Below are 16,757 nucleotides of genomic sequence, written 5' to 3'. Positions count from 1 at the left end.
AAAGTACTGTAATAAAAATATACACTTATATTTTTATATTCATATACATTGCCTATCACATATGTACACAAAATGAAACAACCTACAAAACTTATTTGACATACGCACAATAAATAATTAAAAACTAAATACAATATAAATAAAAATACAAAATTATTTTCCCACCCGGAAAACCCGTACAACCCTAAACCAAGGGGGGACGACAGGGGGGAATCCCGGCGCGGGGCCGACAGCGCCAGTCGGACGCGGCGCGCCGCGCAGCCCGCACGCAATGCGCGCCTTTTAGCGTATTATGTTCCTACCCGACCTTCCGCGAGCCTGCATGGTGGACGACGTAGCGACTTACCTGCAAGCGCCCTCCTCGGGACAGGTGCACATATATTAACAACGCCCATATGTAATTAACAATGATCATATTAACAGATGTTGTGAGCTAATGTCGCTTACCGCCGCGACCGCCGCCCGTGTATTTTCGGCGCACGTGAATAAAAAAAATAAACTGTCAAACGTCAAATTTACGCGCGAATCGGTTTTCAATTGTTATATAAGTTGGTTTTTTTTTCATTATATCCGCGTTTCTTTGGTGATTTTTATAGTGTTTGTGTAAAGTTTGTAAACAGATCGATAGCGGTAGACACGGCCGAAGTTGTTCACCGTGCAAAGCTTCGGGCGCTATGTTTTCCTTAGCGTTTGTTTTTCGCATCGGATCAACCTAGAATACTCTACTTTGTTGCCGACGGCTATTTACATTCGAGCTTAATAAAACAATGTGAATACACGAAAGCACTTCAGAAATTCCGTTCAAAATAGTATTATATATCAAAATAATGTTACTAATTTAAGTAAAATATAAAAATATTATAAAAGATATAAAAAAATATGCTAAAACCTAAATGGAAATTCTAAATATGCCATTTACAAATATATTTCAATGTTACACAATTTATAATAATGGTGTAACAAAAAAATGCAATAAACACACAAAAACAATATAATCATAAAAAACACCAATAAAAAAACCGTTTAAATACAAACGTTCGCGTAAAGAAAAAATAATCTGTGCCAAATAACCGGTAGTACTCTTAGATCGTGACCTCTACGAAAGCTCCAGTCGCGTAGACCTTTATGTGTATTTTAGTTGCAAAGTAGCCTACAATTCAATATATTGTTTCGCTTAAGAATATTTATAAGAAACTAAATAAAATGTATAATATTATCAATATTAAAGTATATATTTCTTATATAAATTGGTTAAAGTTATTATTTTACTAAATATTTTAGTTAACAACAACATGTAACGCATTCTTTTCGTAATTGTGTTTCATTTATTAATAAAAAATGTAAGTATACATTATTTCTTTTATATATGATATTAATATATTTGTTTACAATTTGAGGTTAAGTAATGTAGTTGCGTGAATTACAAATATTTTACAATTTTTTTTAAATATCTAAAACGAAAGAAAATAATATTTGATATTATATAATTTAATAAATTATACAAAAATAAAATACTAAACATTATATGTACTAGTAAAAAACAAAAAAGGTAAAAGGTTGGTAAAATAAGAGAAAATGATCAAAACCTCAAAGTTTACTTAGCAATATTAAAATTTCGTCATACAAAAAAAGCTCTTAAAGGTTATACAGAACTGATCTTTATGGGTTAGTATCTTTTTCATATAAAAATATGATTCTGTGGTAAAAATATGTAGAAAATATAGTATTAGAATACTTTGTAAATACTAACACGTTCATCAAAACGTAGAGCAAGCATGTCGAAATTTCGTCACCACGTGTCTACAAACGTGCTGATATCATATATTCAAAATTGAAACTCAAACAAATATATCCCTTATAACTTAAATCTGCAAAAATACACCATTCTTTATTATTAACGATAAAATTTCCCAAAAAATACAAAAATGAAGATATAAGGCTAGATAACGAAAAATGTGCTATTGCAGATCTTTCAATTGCCTAAATGAGTCATCTCTCCAGTACTTAGAGCTCTATAAAGTAGCTTCACAGAAACTATATAAAATTTTATAATATATTATATGTTAAATACAAATCTATATGATTATAAAAGAAAGTATAAAAAAAATATTTTTAGTGTAAAAAAGCTGTCCTGTATTAAATATAAATCAATATGGTGAGTAACTGCACTACGCCATCGTACCGTAGTCTGCAGTGTCAGTATTCTTATAGGATTTTCTTATAGGAATTCATTCTATCTCGCGTTCTCATGGGAAGGGGATGGGTTTTGGGCTGTCTATGTATTTTTTCATATATACCTAATACATGCCAATAATAAATATTATATATTAATAATTAGAAATATTTCCTATATAGTTTTTAAATGTAGAGTCAATTTGAGTTGATGTTATGATTCGTTTTAGTAATTGAATTAATAGTTATGGTATAATTATTATGGTAGGCCGTCGTGCCGCATTGACCTTCATCGTGGAGGAGTAAGTTTCAATGGTTGTGGGTTTCATTCTCACTTTGGGGAATGATTATATTAAAATTATTTTTCATAGGTATTTCGCTTTGTTAGATTAGATTGTATTGAGTAGGATGGTGTATAAAAAAATAAAAATATATAGAAAAATTGATATACGAATATGCACATATGTATAAAAATAACATTAAATCGATAGAAATATGTAATTAAAGACAAAAGTGAGTGAGAAAATAAATGTTATTTCATTTGGGTTGAATTACGTATTTAAATGAAAATAATTCGTTTCTCGAAATTCCTAGCGAGAATGAAATCTACGACCATCGTGTTTACACTCAGACGTCCCACTGCGCTACCTATATAATACGTAGAGAAATTCCATTATTTTGTCATCATTTTAAACATAAATATATCTATATATAAAAATAGAATAAAAGTATAATAGCATAATATAATTTAACGACGATACTTATATGCCAATGTAAATAATTTTCGAACAATTTACAAGAATTTATATGCTATCAGTTTGATAGGTTGATGGTGTACAGTTTGGCAAAGCACGTTAAGCATTTACATACATGTGCATAAATATGTTACGTGTTAAAGTAAATATAGAGAAAAGGGGACAATACCCTTTTGTTTTGATTATTCAGGTTCAATTAGACAAAAAATATATCGACTTTATTTTTATACAAACAGCCTCAGGCTTTTTCACGTATAACAGGGCATATAGAGGGAACCTAATGTTAAGACTCTTCATTATATATAAAAGTTATACATACATATCTTATATTATTTTATCACTATAAACTCAATAAAAACAAAAACTATTAGTAAAAATCCCATATAACTTTATATATAAATCTAAAATGCTTTAAAGAATATACATTTACCAGTATAAACCCAAACATTGCAAATATGCTTACAAAAGTTTAGAGAAGAAAATAATAGAAATGCTAAACGCACCTGAAGCTGCACGCTTCTCGCTCTCGCTCCGCCGCGTGCCAGCGCTTATCCGCAGTTTTTTAAAACTTTAAACAAAATAACTTAAATTTTCCTATTTTCTTTGAATTTTGACTGAGATCATTGTGGCATTGTAAACGTAGTTGTGAGTTCGATTCCGATTTGGGGAAATGAATTGCTGTTAGAGTTTCGAAACCTAATATGCAGTATCTTAATTTATAACACTAGGTTATATCTCTACCTGCTCTGTTATGTGGAAATTAACGTGTTACTAAAAAATCTTCTTCCGTTTGATAATGTAGACGAAGTCACAGTTACATATTAGTGGTCTCATACTAAATATATTATATTAAACATTTATTGTATAGATTCTTCTATAGTATTTACGTATTTTCCATTTCAATGCTCCGCTAGTCGTCGTCTAGCGTCAGCACTAACGCCGTAGGTATGTTGTTTAGATTTTTGTTTACTTTGAATTAAATGTATTTGAAGTTTTGCTTTAAGCGTGAATATGACTTGTTTCCTTGTTTATAAGTTTATTAAATGGTTCATAGGTTTACTTAGATTTTTATGAACAGTTATCGGAATATATATTTTCTTTGTATAAGTTAGTTTAGGCTAATGCGGCGAAGTCAGATAATGTTTGACTGTAAACAAATGGGAATCAAACTCCCACTCGAGGAAATGAATTTCTTTTGAGTTTCGCCTCTACATGCAATGAATTTGGGCCCAAAGCAGAGAGCGGAGAGTCGTGTCGTTAGGTTTCTTCCTTCTATATGCGGGATAAATCATGAAGCTGAAAAACAATTCAAGTGAAATTCTAACCTACACCCATTAAAACTACTACAATCCGCCACGAGCGGCACTCAACGTTAAACAAAACTAACATTCTATATAAAGGAAGTAGAAGTAAATAAGAGAAAAAACCAGGCAATTTCAATTCGCCGCAAAACGGTGGCGTTTAGCAACTAAGCGCTACGGACGCTTTAACAGGACAAGAATAACATTTTTCAAGGGAACTTTACTTTGAATAAGTCTTTCTTTCTATGTTCCATAGCTTTGAATATAAGCTTTGTTTAGTTCTATTATTGTTATAGTATAGACTTTATTTTCTAAGGTCGTTGTGGCGTAGTGGCGTAGAGGGAACGTATAATTTATTTTGTTCGCTTTAGATCCGACAATTAATACGCAATTTCCCTGAAATTCGGCAGAGAATGGGGAACGTTGTGTCTTAAAATTACATTACCTGTGTCTATTTTGCTATATGAAGCGAATACCTGTGCGAAAATATAAACATTTTTTCCATTGTATTGTTAGGAGTTCTTAGTTAATTTAGAGACTAATAAGTACAGTGACAATTGCCCTAATATTTAGCTTGTTTTCAAAAAAAGCAGAAAAATATCTGTTTTTATAAATGTTCTATCAATAATATATCAATAATTTATGGTGAAATCATAACATATTTGTACATTTTGAAATATCGTAGAAGACGCAATGAAAGTTTGTAAATAATATTTCTGCATATATTCACGTATTTAATTCGTGCGACGGAGAGTACCGTTTCCTCACTCTATTTCTCTCTGCCTATTCTGTCTGCTATGCGGGTTACAGCGTGAAGCTGAAGAAATATATTTAAAAGTGCTTATACGTCGTTGTTGAACTAAATAAAAGATATATAAATGTATTCAGTTTTCAATAAATAGTTTAGTATAGTAATTACTATAAAATTAATTAATATTAAAACACAAAGTAATATTTAGATGGTTCAATAATATAATAATCTCTTTTCATTCAAACATAAAATAAAAAATACAATACATAAAAAAATAAGGAAATAAAGAAAACACTACAAAACAATATTAAAAATTTAAGGAATCTTAAATCTATTAAAAGTATATAACTGACTTAAATAATGAAAAATATAAACTAATGAAAGAAATACAACTAACTAAATATGTCGTTTAAATGGAAAGCTTAAAAATACACACAAAAAAGTGCTATTCAAAAATAACGATAAAACGATTTGACATTCGAACCGAACAATTTTTAACGTGACGGAAGAACTATTAAGAAAACGGAACAATTTTTAACACAACGGAAAGATAAACTAAAATATAAGACCTTAGCGTTTCAACTAGAAAAAAATGTGTTTTAACAAAAAAAAATATAAAAAAAAACTAGCCAAAAATACCCGGCCGGTAGTCGCACGGCGCCCGCGCATCGGTGTTTTAACAAATATATTCGATGTTATCCCCGTCCCTTTCTCGTGTTATATTTTTTTCTCTTTCTATCACCTTGCCACTTTCGGTGTTTGGATGTTTTCACTAACTGTTAATGTTGATATAGAGCTGATTGTTCTAAGATTTCAACTGGACAATGTAATTTTACTTAAAACTATGGTATTTTTTTGTTAAGCCGTGGTTTAATTTATCTATTTTTAAATTTTACGGTTAAAATCTGATTAAAACAATTAGCTCCACTGTAATTATATATTAGTCACTATTAACGTTTTTGCGTAAATAGTTTAAAAAAATCTTTTTTTGTATAAAATATACGTAACTAAACAAAATATTTCATTTACGCAGAAACGTCTTGTATATAACTGATCTTGATTTTGTTTTTTTTTCCTAAATTCGACTAGATTTTCTTTTGACTAATATTTTTTGTGTCATATTTTACAAGTAACTTAATACAGATAAAAAATCTACCGTAATTTAATAAAAACTAGTTTTCTAGTCGAATTTTGAAGTTTTGTAAATGTGCATGATTCCTGCACTACCCTACAGCAAGAATGTTATGCACGTATCCTTTTATTTTTTAAACATTTATGTTTTTTAAATCAAAGGCAAAGAGAAGTCCATTAGAGGATTGGTATTTTTGGTATTGAAAAACTGTGGTTGAAGCTCTGATGAACAATCAATTATCTCTATGGAATGGTTAATTATATTACGTAATGGCTATCAGCTTACCGCCCGTTTATTTTACGATACGAGTATACCGGTACAACGCAAGCTACGTACGGTATTGGTATCGACTGAATATATATATTAAGGTTTTTAGTAAGAGAAAATGTTATTTTGAAGGTAAGTTTTTAATTTATTTATCTATATGTCTATATAAATTGATTGAACATGTGAATCTCATGAAATACTGGTCCGAATTAAAAAATTTTTTTTGGTTAATAGTCCATTTACATTTGTTTCGATCAAGGTCACCTTAGGGACTTAAAATGTGTATATGCATTATGCATTCCCAATAATTATTTTTTTCAGATAATTTTTAAAATTTTAATGCGCTACTATTTATTCTCTGAAAAAAATAATGCAGAGAACTAACTATGAGTCGTCTGAGTGGAAGTTTTCATAGCGATTTTGAAATCTACACTACAATCATCGTCATTTCTTCTACAATATTACAACGGCGTAAAATCATTTCAAATAATCTATCAATACACACAGACATATTATACATAGTATACAACCGCAATTACTAAACGTAGGACGCTAAGATCTGGCTTGAAGATGCCTTGAGTATTGTAGGCTAATACTATGAGCTAAGAGATGGATTCTCTAAATTCCATTTTCAGTCTTATAGTCTACCTAAAAGAAGTCGCTCTCCACAACTTGATAATTTTATACATATTATCAGTTATTTTAATATAACGATATTATGTAGTACCGTACCGTGTACGTAGTGCAGGGGTAAAAGCGTACGACTGTAAAGGCGACGATTGTGGACTCAATACCACTCGAGGGAAGGAAATATTTTATATTTTCATCGCTCTGGTAACCAGACGAAGCGCCGCTTTGAGTTCCACCAGAACTTAGGAAACGAAACTGTTTTAACACTAAGTTTCCAGGTTCCCTCTACCTACTGTATTTTGTTATATTCGGGAATACAACGTGGAGCTAAAAAAAACTATATATGTAATAAAGTTGCAGAGTTTGTGTAGTTCAAACCATTATCAATCTCCGGGACTATATTCGAATTTTAAATAATTTTCTGTTAGATAGTCCATTTGTTGAAAAAGAAACAGGGCTATATATATATATATATATATATATATATATATATATATATATATATATATATATATATATATATATATATATATATATATATATATATATATATATACGGCTATAGGCTGTATTACACAGCGTTCCTTCTACGTAACTTGTATATATTTTTTATTTTTCTTTATTTATTACTATTTAACAATTTAGTACAAAAATAACGTTCTTGTTATACAATACACAATTTTAATTTACAGTGATGCGAATGAAAACTTCATGTTAAAGCTATTTTCATATATATTATTAGTTATTTTGTTATAATAAATAATTCAATTCAATTATCTCAGTGGAGTCAGTCGGTGCTAAATCTGTCGCCTATGACATGGTGATTCTTTTTTACGATCACACAGCATTATAATACGGCACTTCCTCTAAACTACGCCCGAATAGCTTTGTTAAATGAAGTATTTAGGAGGATTTGCTACGAAAATATACATACACTAGAGGCCCTTAACCTTATTATATTACAGCCAAAATTTTTACATAAATTGTAGTTTATATGTTATTCTTTGTTGTTTATATGTTGTTCTGATACGTCATCAGCTTATTACTGTAAAGTTTAAATTAAATCTGTTCAGGAGTTTTTGCATGAAAGTCTAACAAACATCCACAATTATATTCAATTTCACGTTTATAAAATTATTAAGAAATATAAGATAAAATAAACTAATATATGAAACATAGTGTAAACTTTTGAGTCAAAATAATAATAGTAATAAGTAGAATAAGAAAATTATAAACGAAAATATCAAACTTCGAAGATTTCAGCCCCTATTTATTTTTCAGTTCAGTTAACTTAGCGTAACAATTCTTGTTCTGTTCAAGTAATTCGGTGTAGTATTATACAGTACTAACAGTATTGTTATAATCGATTTCGAAAAAAAGAAAATTATAAATTATAATTATGCCTTGTTGGAATGGTATAATATTTCAGTATAATGATCTTTTAACATTTACTATTTCAATTTGAATTTTCATAAATGTACAACATTAACATTAACAAAATTTAGGATTATTTTCAAAAGTTAGAAGGCATATTAAAAATAAATTTTATCAAAATTAGATATTGAGACCCAGATATCCACACATTTTAGGAAAGGATATGAGTATGTACGAGTATGTATGGTGAAATCAATCTTTAATTTATTAATACATTTTAATATAGCTATGAATCTTCCATTTTGTAAGTACATTGCAGATAACAATAGTTTTTGTCTACCCACAAGGCACGATATTTCACTATAATATATCATGAAAACGCGCTAAAACAGTGTTAAGGCTACCATTATTGTTTATTTGTTAATTTAAGATCAACTCTAAGATAAGCCCCAGTAGGTAGCACACGCGCTTACGTGCACTGCGCGCGATAACACCGAGAACTCCATAACACAACCTGCCACCTGATATGTGGGTATGACACGGCCTACTTATATATATTATCTAGCACAGAGTTGGACTGTACAGTTGCGAACCGAGTGTATTAGTACTAGGTTCCCTGCCTAACCCTACGTATTGTCAATTCAGCTACACCGAATTCCGAATCGAATCCACTATCAATGTGTCTACATTCAGACAATGTCCCAAAGGATGTCCTCCCTCCTATGATAGCTATAGGATATGCTTGAAAATAATAATAATATTGTTTATATTTTCTTGCATTACTTTGCTTTATTAAATGACTCTACCATAGAGCCACGCTCAAGCCTGATGATGGCCGTCACTTATTTTTGATGGATGACATTGACAGTGACCAGAGTCAAGGCTGGCTGTTATGCGAGTTGCCAGGAGTTGGCAAAAGCTTCAGTAGTAATAATATTTCAAAATAGTGTGAATATTTCATTCTTAGCTTACTTCACGCTGTGTTTCTTTCGGAATAGAAAATTTTAAAAGAAAAAAAAAATACTAAAGTATTTCAGTGACGGCACCGAGGTCCGAATATGGTAATTACTTAAATCTCTATGAGGTGAATTATTTTCATGTTCTCGCTCTGATAGACGTGATGCGACGTTAAGTAACACCAATCAATACGTAGTGTCTTGAATTTAGCCGGAATGAGGAATACGGAGTTAGGTACTTTTTTCTTACCCTCCCACATGAAAAATAAAGCGGACTATCAAATAAGCTTTATAAAAATTTATATATAAACAATACCTAAAGCGACAAAACTTAAATTGAAGTTCCTTAATATTTGTTTAAACAACAAGTTGTTAGCTCCAGAAGACATCAAAATCAGTTCAAACGTAGCACTAGGTACCAGTAGGTAGGCAGCGGCCGGAGTTGGCAACTTTCGAACTTACCAAGATGGAATCAATGGAAACTTTGCGTCTACGGAATACGTATTACACGCTGTTTAACACCTTGTCTGTTCATTTGTGATTTTCATCGACCTCCGATATCGATTTAGAGATATAAAGAAATATTTGAATGTTGTTTTGTATGTTTAATTTTCCATTGAATACAATATGAAGTGCATTTTGGATTGGCTACAGTTTGTTTTCATTATAAATAAAAGATATCGTTATTTTTTAAAGTAACACGCTGTGTCTTATAAATATTGCCTTCTTTTCGTCCATTTTCGAGTTATTGAGTAGCGGAAATACGTAATGTCTGAAAATACTTTGTATTATATAATTTCCCCTTTTTTGAACTTTTTATGGTTTTTAGATTTAAAAATATTATACTGGGCGGCAGCGCTACTTATATTTCGAATTGTAGAGTTTAAATAAATTTGCAGTACTTCCTTATATAACTGAAAGCTTAAAATAAATGTATTAATACTATTAATTAATTTTATTGTACATAATAAAAATGTTAGAGCTTTCCAATTGTTACAAATCATCTCTACATATCTCGGCGTGGCGTGTAGGAGACAGATCTCGATAGAGTATCGGAATAAGCTACCCTTGCTGATAACGATACAATAGCCTTTACCTTCGCAGACTCTTTAAAAATAAAAGTTGAAATTGTCTACGTTGATATTTTTGTAGTATTTAGTTTTAACGGATACTTTTATTAACATTTTCTATGAACATTTATTTTTGGCTTAGAAAATTCCTTTTTGTTGATTTCATAAGTCTTTTATTTTAGCTTCACGTATCTACTGGATTTTCTAGAAATTATCATCATCTTTCCATTCTCACTTTTTGTCCAAGCAGTGATAGTGACCAAACATAACGTCAGGCTTTGTGAAGGAAATATTTTTTTAGTTCGATACGTAGCGTTGAGTACGTAATGCCGAAAATTCTGCAGAAAATGGGGAACGGAAGTGTCTTAATAGCAACAGAATATCATAGCACTAGGCTTCCAGGTTCCCTTTGCTTGCCCCGCTATGTGCGTGAACCTAAAAAAAACCCTGTTAATGTCGTGAAACAAAGCGACGCTTTAAAAACTTAGCGGTATTGAATATTTGACTAGCACACTAAGTTGGTCGCCATGTTTGTGTAAGCTACACAAATATTTGTTGCAAATCTCTTAAGACGTCCACAGCTTAACTTCAGTAACTCTGTAAGACCGCTGAATTGAAAGTGATTTTTTAGATGTCTTCCTAAGATAAAGAAATATTTTAGTGTAATTGAATATTGTGTATGTTTTTTGGGGTAATAACGGCAAACGCGTTGGACAATTATTTGTGAGCGTATCTGGAGATATTTTCCAGGGCGGTCTTCAGTGGTGATATTATAATTGTAAATCGTATTTGTGTGTTTATTTATAGCTTTAATTAAATTAAAAAAGGTAAATTGAAAAAAGACTATTATACTTGCTATTCTATATACTCTGTAGATGGAGAAAGAATTATTAAAAATATTACAAGTAAATTTTTTTTGCTCTGTCCGCGAACAAAGTCCTTTGAGCTATATGGCAGGATATAGCGTGAAACTGAAAAAAAGAACTTTAGTTTCTTATCAAAAGTCTAGTTACCATCAAGGGAGCTGTAAGTTTCGCCATTAATGGCAAAAAGTAGTTTGAGCATTATCTGTGAATAGATTTCCTATATCCAGTTGAAGTTATGGGACAACTTGGAGAAGCCATAAAGCCTTAACTTTGAATTAAGTGGTCGATGGAGGCTGGATATTAAGATGACGTACTACTGCTATTTCTGTTGTTATAATAACACTGTCATAAAATTTATTATGGCTACCCTCTTTTGTTTTTACGTCTTAACTTTTGTGGATTTCATACTGGAATTTTAGTAAGTTTTCTTTATTTTTAGTGAATTCTTTTACTACCCAAGTTTGGTGAGGCAGCACGGTATTGAGTACCACCACTAAACACAATATCTCGTAAAATATTGGTTGGAGCGTCTAAAAACTAGGTTCCCTCTACCTACTCTGCCATATACTTCTTTCTTTACTCTCCAATAAGTAAAAAATAAATAAAAAAAATCTTTAAACGCTGCTAGTATGCTGTATATATACACAATTATGTTAAGTATGTCATGAAGATATTTTTTAATGCAATTTTTCATAAAATTTATATCTAGAAGTTTTCATGACTTTTTCAGGTTCACTCTGTATCCTCCTTATGGCAGGGTAGGCAGGGAAAACCTAGTTATAAAACACTGTGTTGCTACGCACCGTCCACCGTTTAATTATTGAGACTTTATCCGTTGCTTAGTGGTACTCAATGGCAGGCATTATCATATTGCCAGAGAAAAAAAAAAAACATTCCTCTAGTAGGAATAGAATCCACAACGATAGCGTTTACAGTCAGATGACCTCTAAGAAGATTTGTAAGCATCGTTTTTCTCAATATATTTTAAAGTTTCTCAGAAGATATAATGAAAACGAGATAAAACTTAGAGATAAATGTACGTATGTACGTAAACTCTTTAAGGAACCTCTTTTTTATACTAAGCGTGTCCGTGACGAGGCTTCAGATGTAGTGATATGATACCATCGAGCTTTCCTTACATAATTCACTTATAAGGGCGGCGTATTGCACTCAACTGCAGCCTTTGATTATGCATGTGTGTAGTATGCTTATAATTTTTAATATCTTTTAATTGATTTATAAAAGTAAATTAAACGCCGTCGTGGTACAATGAGACTGAAAATGCCTTTGGTTATGAGTTCGATCTTCACTTAGAGAAACGTTTATATTCAAATTACTTTCATTTCTCCCCTCTGCTAGGCAAATTAGTTGCACTCAGCACGACGCGCGACGGCGCGATCAGCAAAATTTATTGTTTTAAGACATATTCAATATACAAACGAAAATAAAAATATTATAAAGTATATTAAATTTCTCTCTTTCTATTTACGATAAAAGAGGTCATAGGTCTAAATTTGTTAGAGGTAGTCTCTTATCTTTTGAATTGAAGAAAAAATTACCATATTAAAAAAATACTGGACGAACAAGTTTCAAAATACGCTAAATGATCTAAATTCTTGTTTTTTGGGAAAACATCAAAATAACTTCGTATATAATCAAAGTATATTAAAATTCAAAACGAAGTATTGTACATATTTGTGAGTTTGTGCGCATTTCGTTGCAAGCGCTGCAGTTCCCGATTCAATTTAATATATGGGCCTGTCAACCGACCATTTTATATTTTAACTAGCCGTTTGACCCGGTTCTGGAGTCGTTAGAACGTTATAACCGGAATCCTGAGTCTATCGTCGCGATTTATGTTTATTTAAAAGTGTCTTCTCTAGAAGAATTCCATTTGAAACTCTTTTGTAGGCACTGACATTACGAGATACAAAAACTCTCAAGAATGTTATGAAAATCGTGAAGAAAGAGAGAAAATGAGAATGTTTCTCAACGTATCGGTCCATTTTTCCGATAATAGAACGTGTCTCGCTCGCGGAGCAGCGGCGAGGCGACGTTGCGCAAACGCTAAGGCCCAGAGCTAAAACAGCTGGGCTATATTTAGTTCTGCAACACTGCATCGCGCCGTGTCAAGCCCATAGAAAACATTAACACCGTCAGCCGTTATATACGGCCACCGCACGCTCCCAGCCAGATTTTCGGTAACACAAATTGCCGTATAATATTCAATTAGGTCGGCTATATTGATGGTGGTCGTCGGCCATTTCGGTCGGCGCATCTGCCGCCGGACACGCGCGGTAATATACGATTAGTTTTCCGATGGTATCGAGCCCGCCGTGCACTAGTGATGTGCCGCGACGCCGCGAGGTGCGTCGGGACACGGCTATATTTAACCTCGCACGCGGCCGACAATTTTTCTCGCCGCTCGCCGTACGCGTCCGGCGGCTGCCAGCGCTACGTCACACCTCCATTACCTCACAGGCGATAAACTTTAGGAAAGGACTTTAAAATTAGCAAGGACGCCGCCGGCGTTTCGGAACGACGCTCCGGCGTATTTCGGGGCGACATCGGAGCCCGACGGTTACGCAACCCGCGCGAAGATGGCCGCCGAAGCGAAGCACGCGGGAGAGGAGAGATGAGCTGTCACGGGATATTTATGAAATTCGAACTAAAATAGATACAGTAGTGGGTTCGGACGAGTCACCTTGACGGCGCGTTATATAATGGGCGCGCACGGATCGATCGCGCCGCTTCAAATCCATTTCCAAAATGTTCAAAATTCCACGCAATCGGTGACGTATTGACGAGTGACGCGCTCCAGTGTTGCCACTCCTCCGGTCGGCTAATAAATTTATTGTTTGGCATGTAAACGGATGCGTTCGAGCCAAGAAATTACAGCGTTCGGTAAAAAAAATATTGAATGAACCGACGGAATGATGGCGCAGTCTAATCGGGAGCGCCTCGCAGCCTTGCCAACCACTATCGTGTTTATAGTGAATACTTGCTGATTTTTTTGATTATGGATTGTTTACTAGCAATACTAGCTCTAGCCGCGCCGCACGTACGCGCCGGGACGCCGACTTTTGTTCTTGAGATTTTTTATCGGACTTTTAATTACTTCTTTCTTCCTAATGACGTCGGGGGCTATTGAAACGGGCGGCACTTAACCAGAGACGTGACTTTCGTTTCTTTATTTGCAGAAATGCATTTTTGTCTAATTTTAATAAAGAGCACTGCGGGGCGGTGTCGCTCCCTACTTGGTATTCCGTAGAAGCGCGAGGACGGCGTAGAATTTCAAGTGTTTTCTCCGAGTGTGATCTATGCGATGAATTAATGATCAATATATGTATGATTTAAATGTGCTCTGCGTCTGGCGCCATCTTCATTTGCTCCTCATGTAACTAGCTTTGCTAGCAATATCTTATTAATAATGATTTACGATCGAATACCATTATGCGATTAGATCGTATAATAATTTTATTGCATTGTCCGAATATCGATACTGCGTTCCCAGGAATCGGTACATCACTATAGTATATTGTGCACGCCGGCACTAACCGCGCAGAGCAAATTATCGAGGCGATATTGTCATAACTCGACGTCACTAGTGCATTTATCAGTGTATACATTAGACCAATATTCAAACATACGAGCCCAATATCTTACGTTAAGCCCCGACAACAGTGAACTAACTTACACGGGGATTAGTGATGTGGGTAGCCGTAATCCCGCACCATCCCGGACAGCCCCGGGATATATTTGCATACGATTGCCGTTAAACGTCATCCGTTGGTGTTCGAGACGTCGTCGTCTTAGCAGGATTTGGAGTTGCACTGCACGTGAATAATTTTCGCCGATTTTCGAGCTTGATTGCGGGATTTGCATGATTTTGGACGCTCGACGACTTCTATTACACTAATGGCTGCATCCTGAGTTATCTTCACGTTTTCAAGTGCGAGCTAGGAGTACGTGATTGCGATCGTGAGATCTGTAGGTCTGCTCCAGTTCAGTTCAGTAGTTGTGATTACGAAATAACTTTTACATAATAGGCGTTCGGCTAAGATTCGATCATTTGAAGGAATCTATCAAAGGTTATTCTAACAATGTTAACTGAGAGGGCGTTGTGAGTTAAGCTCTTCTTTGTTCCAATTTATATGCATTTTGTACTGAGTCAATATAATTCATACAGACATCTCAGCAGACTGGAAAAAATATCATACTTTGATTACACTAATTGTAGATTACACTAATTACACTAAAAGTAGAAAATAGAGTATCATGACAATAGATTCCCTCTACCTATCCTGCTGTAAGAGAAAAAGCGTGAATTAAAAAAAACACGCAATATCTCGAACTTAGGCAGATATTGGTCTTATTTAGAAGAAAGGTTCCTTAACCCTAAAACACAGCACTAAGCCTTATACCGACTGACGACCCAAACCAATCTGTATCGCGAAAAACGTCACATCATTACGCAATGACACACTGTTGAACAATAGCAATAATATTAACATAACATTTATTATACAACGCGGCGAGCTGGTGCTCGTATTGTCGAGGAAAAAATGGTGGTCGTGGTTAGAATGTGAGCGCGGTGCATCGTCCTCGCCTCACCTTGCGCGACGCGGGGGGAATACCAAACTGCAGGATTTGTTGATCCGCGTTTTTGTATAGCGGGTTATAGAATATTGCTTGTTTGCTGCAATAATAGGTGTATGTTGATATATGCGGTAAGACTATTTGGAAACTTTGATTTAGTCTAGCGATTTTTTAAAAAAGTGCAAATACGTCATTGTTGCAACAAATGAGCGATATGTTGATGATGGAATTGGCATTGTTTGTTATTGGCACTTTTTATTGATATCTTTTGCTCAAAGATATAATTATTATGTAAAACAATACTACCGGTTAAATGCGAGACGGACTCATCCATTGAGGCTTCTGTACCAATTTCAAGATTGTAAGCCAACGGGAAATACAACTTATAAAAGTTGGACAAACTTAAGTTTGTGGGCTCGTTTTGAACCAATGAACTACAAGTATAAATTTGTAGTGTTTTTTTTCCATGAAATACCTATAAATTTTCCTTTTCCGGATTTACCTTTATTTGTATTGTAAGTTCTACAGGAAGAGGCAGCGCTTCTTTTATTTAAACTGCATATAGGGTAATATATTCAAACCCACGCCTAAGAAATTAATCAAGGTACCTCAACAGTTTGGACGTAGGATTTTTTTTCATTTCACGATTTTTATCCATAACTGTATTTCGTGTGACGCACACGTCACGTCACGTCACATACGTGTGCGACGTTTCCGATTTGACAGGTAAGTGTGTGCGTGCCTATGTTATACTTTACAAATGGCGTTTTATTTTAAAACGATAATTTTATTATTTATTTTGTTTGAAAAAATTACTTTTGCATTTTTGGGAATTATTTTTTTTCCGAATTATATTAGGCTTTTATAGACTAGTTAAAACTGTG

At 33.5% G+C, this 16,757-nt stretch overlaps 1 protein-coding gene across 8 annotated transcripts in view; it reads left to right on the top strand.

Moving 5' to 3' along the window:
- The first annotated feature begins 234 nt into the window (after positions 1–234).
- The window catches only part of NfI (Nuclear factor I), a 47,078-nt gene continuing 30,555 nt past the window's right edge, over positions 235–16,757 (top strand). For 7 of the 8 annotated variants that reach the window (XM_085202329.1, XM_085202333.1, XM_085202328.1 and 4 more), the window contains exon 1: positions 235–370. In XM_085202329.1, coding sequence (XP_085058455.1) covers positions 293–370 — 78 coding nt within the window. In that variant the 5' untranslated portion in view covers positions 235–292. Of the gene's footprint in view, positions 398–16,757 lie in introns of all 8 variants that reach the window. The other variant, XM_085202332.1, reaches the window with a different exon arrangement.

Source organism: Heliconius melpomene, chromosome 18, assembly GCF_056956725.1.
Source record: "Heliconius melpomene rosina isolate 202511_hmr_F chromosome 18, ASM5695672v1, whole genome shotgun sequence".
In the NCBI taxonomy this organism is placed as follows: Eukaryota; Metazoa; Arthropoda; class Insecta; order Lepidoptera; family Nymphalidae; genus Heliconius; species Heliconius melpomene.
This window is presented reverse-complemented; position numbering and strand designations above follow the sequence as displayed.